At 36.7% G+C, this 5,674-nt stretch overlaps 1 protein-coding gene across 1 annotated transcript; it reads right to left on the bottom strand.

Moving 5' to 3' along the window:
- Positions 1-2,677: 2,677 nt before the first annotated feature.
- On the bottom strand, positions 2,678-5,229 carry LOC132173608 (zinc finger BED domain-containing protein RICESLEEPER 2-like). The gene is made up of 2 exons (XM_088515229.1): positions 2,856-5,229; positions 2,678-2,718 (listed from the first exon to the last, which is right to left on the bottom strand). The coding sequence occupies exons 1-2, from the start codon at positions 5,227-5,229 to the stop codon at positions 2,678-2,680; spliced, it is 2,415 nt and encodes an 804-aa protein (XP_088371355.1).
- Positions 5,230-5,674: the final 445 nt, after the last annotated feature.

The following is a 5,674-nucleotide window of genomic DNA, read 5'->3' as shown; positions in this document are numbered from 1 at the left end:
AGCAACTTCAAGGAGAAAAAAGCAAAAGATTTCCATTTGCCGAATTCCACCTCTTTTAGCCAAGCAACTTCAGGGAGAAAAAAGCAAAAGATATGCATTTGTCGAATTCCATCCCTTTGTGCCAAGCAACTTCATGGGGAAAAAAGCAAAAGATTTGCATTTGCCGAATTCTACCCCTTTGTTTGTGCCAAGCAGCTTCAATGAAGTAAAAAGCAAAAGAGTTGCGGTGGCCGAATTCCACCCCTTTTCTTTAACACTTTACCATGGGCATGTTGGAGACATTATCACATGGGTCATTTTCTGTCAGATAAGACAGAATCGTTGACGGATGGCCGGGCAAAATTGCCAACGTCAAAAACTTCGAGATGTTTACATTTTTTAAATAGTCAAGGCAAGTATATATAGACATATCTTGTGAGGAGGGGCAAGTATATTGTGATTTTGAGTGCTTTTTTTTTCTTTTTACAGCTCCAAAATTTTCTTTTCAACTTCTATCTGTCATTTTCCATTATTTTTTAATCTTCATTTTATGTGAATACAGTGGCGTTTGTATTGTTAAGTATGACTTGAATTAAAAGTCATGGTGGGACCCAATATTTTGTCTCCTTCTTCAAGTAGGAGAGGTTTTTTGGTTCAACTGGTTTGCTCCTTTGCATGTGGGTTTTGGAGTCCTTCTCCTATGTGTAATAGGACTCCTTGTTTGACTTATAATAGAAGTCCTAGACCAACATGTAAAATGAGAGTTAAGCTTCTATATAAGGAACAAAGCACAAGGTGAATTTGTGTGTGTGCCAAAAACGTGAAGCACCAAAGGGAGGAGAAAAATGAGAGAAAAAGTGAGAGTAAGAAAGAAAGTGTTTTTTCCCTTTTTTGTTATTATTCTCCTTTGGGTAAAGTGAGAATTGGGTGTATTTGGGGCTTTGGGTTTGAGTGGTTTTCTTACCCTGTTACTCTCTTGTACTCATCTTTTGATAGTGAATTTTCTCCGGGTTGTCTCCGCCAGTGGATGTAGGCTTGTTAAGCCGAACCACTTAAATCTTTGTGTCGTGTGTGATTGCCTAATCTTTGTTATTCCGCATTCTTCTTATTTTTCGCATCTCACGGGTCTCGGGAAATAGGATTAATTTCCTAACATGTTTATTATGAGGTAAAGATTATATACCTGCAGTAAAAATTTTGAGCCATATTGACAACCCTCAAATTAATTAGTTTCTTACAAAAGTAATCTTTTTCTATCTCTTTCCGATGATTCCATATATATATATATATATTCAGCCATTTTGACTTCCATATATGATCACTTTCATATCAGATCGATTAACAGATTAATAGTCCATGCATGCTTCATAGTTGATGTATATCCAACGATTAGGGGTGAGTATCGGTCGGTATAATCGGTTACGGTATAAAAAAATCACTTTCGTTTTCCGCCCCGAAAAAGTCGGTTAAGTCGGTTAATTAACCGACTTCTACCGACCGAAATTATTACCGAAACCGACCGAAACCGACAAATTCGGTCGGTATCGGTCGGTAAATCTCGGTTTGGGCTGGGCCTATTTTTTTATTGGGCCTACTGTACATATCCGTTTTTGGGCCGAATTTTATGATTTTTAGGTTAAAACTTTGATCAGTTGATGGGCTTTGAATTTGAAAATTTTTTGCTGTTAAAAAATTGATGGGCTTTCAATTTTAACATTGTTTGCTTTTGAATTTTGTTCCTTTTTCTGGGTACTGCCTCTCTAGCCAGCTTACTTTGGTAAAAAAAATCAAAGCTTTCAAATGTTTTTTTACAAGTAAAATTTCAATTATAGATCAAAACTGAAATTTGATAGTATTGTGCAAAAACGATTTTTCCTCTATACAAAAGATTTGTTAAAACATCCAATACTTTTCAATCTATAAATCAAATAATAGAACAAGCAAACATAAACATAATAAGCCAAAGTTGCCAAAACAAATACCAAATAACAAGCAAACATATATATACATAATATCACATAATAAGCAAAAAATTCCCCAACAATTCCAAACTTCCAATCACTATAGCATCAATGAAATAATCAAATAATCAAATAATCAATTAAACAATCAAGCACATATATACACAATATCACATAATAAGCAAAAAATTCCCCAACAATTCCAAACTTCCAATCACTATAGCATCAATGAAATAATCAAATAATCAAATAATCAATTAAACAATCAAGCACATATATACACAATATCACATAATAAGCAAAAAATTCCCCAACAGTCCAATCATTATAGCATGAATGAAATAATCAAATAATCAAACAAACAATCAACTAATCAAGCAATCAAGCAATCAAGCAATCAAGCACACACAAATATGAAGAGTTCAAAACATAAACTCATAAACAAGTTAAGCAACTAAGTAGTCTAAATTCTAAAGGAAACCAACACATAAACTAGTTTTACAAAGTAGTCTCAAAATATTAGTCTTCTCAAAAGATCATAATTACTCCCAAGCTTCCCAAGCAAGTCAGCAACAGCCCTAACAACAGCCCATTAACCTTCAAAAGGCAAAGAAAAAGAATATATAAAGTTAATAAGTAAATAACCAACAAGTAAATAACCAATTAATTATATCAACTAAGAAAGTCAATAAAACCAACCAAACAACACCATGTGACATGTGAGAAAGTCTCAATCCTTAATCGGCCTCGTCAACATTAATAGTATTGGACATAATTTCTACCACAAGAAAAACAAGAAAAACATTAGAAAACTTAGAAAATGGAATTGGAAACAATTAAATTATTCAATGAAAGAACCAATTAAGTATATTTGAAATTCAGTGTAGTAAGTAGGAAATATTAATAATTTAATACCTAAATCTAGCTTGTAGCTCTCGCCATCATCAACCTTAGACAAGAATGTGTCACGCAAACTAACGGGAGAAGATCTCAACCAATTTTGCGTACAAACAAGTGCCTCAACTGTTTTTGGAGCCAAGGAACTCCTAAATGGATCAAGCACACGACCTCCGGTGCTAAATGCCGATTCTGAGGCAACTGTGGTCACTGGAATGGCCAACACATCCCGCGCTACCTTGGAGAGGATCGGAAACTTTGTTGAATTAACTTTCCACCAATTCAAAATATCAAAGGTTGTACTTGGTAATTCAACATCCTCTAAACAATATTGCTCTATCTCAGTTTTACAATCCATCAAATTTCTTGATGCTCGGAATGAATGAAACTCACTTAAGAAGTCGGCATCGTCGTCAAATGAAACGTTCTCGGATGATGTTGAAGCATGACAATGTGGAGCCTCTCGACTTTGTACCTCATCATTGACACTCATCATTGGCACATTTCCCCTAGTGCCCACATATTGGTCAAATATATTATTTAAGTCCTCCTTCAATTTATCAACAAGATTTTTCGCTAGTTCATGTGAAAGGTTCATTTGACACCAATATTCAAAAGCAACCAGCTTGTATCGAGGATCAAGAACAACAGCCACAAATAACAACCGGTTTATTTTCTCAAAGTTCCCCCAATATTTGTCATATTTTACTTTCATCTGCCTAGCCATAGCACTCACCAAAGGATCAAGACTTCCAGCATAATTTAGCACTTGCCTACGAACACTACAAAGTTGTTGGAAAAACAAGTTTGCAGTTGAATACAATGAACCAGAAATTTTCATAGTGACATCATAAAAGACCTTCAAAAAATGTACAAAGTGACGAACATTGTTCCAATCATCCTCCTTGGGAGGCCCCAACCCCTTTCTTCCTCCAACAGTTCGATTTAAATAACGCATAAGAGGACCATCTTCCTCTTGCAAAAGCTCAAATGCTCTTTTATACTTCTCTGCTACCTCCAACATGGAATAGGTTGAGTTCCATCTAGTGGGAACATCAAGGACCAAGGAGGCCTGACAAACAACCTTTTGTCTATCTGCACAAGACTTAAACCTTTCTAGTCTTTTGGGGGAGGACTTCACATACCTAACCACATTTCGGACCCTCTCAATTGAGTCATGAGCATCTTTTAAACCCCTTTGCACAATTAGATTAAGAATATGAGCACTACATCTCACGTGAAGAAATTCATTAAAACAAATAGTGTCCTCATCGTACATTGTTCGTTGTTTCAACCAATCTAGTGCCTTATCATTGGCGGAGGCATTGTCAACCGTAATTGTCAAAAGCCTACTAATGCCCCATTCTACTAAACACTCCTCCAATGCCCTCCCAATTGTGATACCCTTATGATCTGACACTTGACGGAATGACAACAATCTTCTATGCAATGTCCATTTATGGTCAATAAAATGTGCAGTCACACACATATAATTCATATTTTGAATAGAAGTCCATGTGTCGGTGGTCAAGCAAACCCTTTGATTAGTTGTCATAAACATATGCTTCAAATCACTCTTAGTCCTTAAATACGCTTTCACACAATCCTTCATCGTTGTAAAGCGAGAAGGAATGTTGAAGCGAGGCTCAACTACTTTCATGAACTTCTTAAACCCATTTCCATCCACAAACATAAAAGGTAACTCATCCTCAATAACCATTTCAGTAAGTGCAGCCCTTATTTTTTTCTCATCATACTTTGCAATCATCAATGCATTACCCTCCCCCTTCTTAGCCTCAAAGGTAAACATTTGTTGACTCTTATCTTGTCTAGTCTTATGGATCTTATACTTTGGGCAATTATTGACATGGTAAAGCATGGAGGAGGTCCCATTAATTTTAGGGTGACACTTGTAAGCAGACCCACAATAATTACAATGGGCCATAGGGTCATCTTGGGAAGAACTCTCATCCCTAGTGAAATGTTCCCAAGCTGCAGATGGTTTGGACATATTTTTTGGTTTCCTAGGTTGTGGTGGACGACCCCCACGACTCCCACGACTCCCATGACCCCTCCCAGTTCCTACAGAACTATCATCCCTTACATCACTACTTCTATGAACCTCCCCAGACTCATATGCAACATCTTCAACTTCCATGGGAGTAATTGGAATATCAAGAGATGGAGTATGAGAAGCACCACCTGATGTAGTCGGTGCCGGTGAAGGTACGGGTACCGCCGCAACAGTAGCAGGAGAAGACATTTCAGTAGCAGCAGCAGGTGAAGACCTTGCAGGTAAAGACTTTGCAGAAGCAGCAGCAACAGCAGCAACAGCAGCAGACTTTGCAGAAGCGGGTGAGTCTTTCGCAGAATTGGCAGCATGAGAATCCATCTGTGAGTCATTCATATAATGAGAAAAAAAAAACCCTCAATGATAAGTTGATAACCCTTTCCTCTCTTAAATTAGAAAAAAATATATATATAAAACCAAACAACCAAGCAACCCACTTCAAAGACAAGTGAACCTCACTAAACTTCACATCTACTTCAACCAAGTCTAAATTAGTAACTGCACTTCACTAGGATTTTAATTTTCAGCAGTGGGTTTGCATTTCCATTTTCCACCACTAGTTTTAAATTAATTGTCGAGCACTAAAGGGTTTGCTTGTGCTCACGGGAAACACAATAATTTGAGCAAATCAAACACTTTGTTTAATCATGTCAGTCCGCATGATAGAAAAAGAGACTTGTGAATGCCGCATAAACTAATAATCAAACATGAATGTGATGAATGGTAGATTGGAACAACACTTTTTAACACATTCAGAACAACACCC

The sequence above is a fragment of the Corylus avellana genome, chromosome 4 (genome assembly GCF_965113065.1).
Source record: "Corylus avellana chromosome 4, dhCorAvel1.hap1.2, whole genome shotgun sequence".
NCBI classification, from domain to species: Eukaryota; Viridiplantae; Streptophyta; class Magnoliopsida; order Fagales; family Betulaceae; genus Corylus; species Corylus avellana.
The sequence above is the reverse complement of the archived record's forward strand: the minus strand, read 5'-3'. Positions and strand labels throughout refer to the sequence as shown.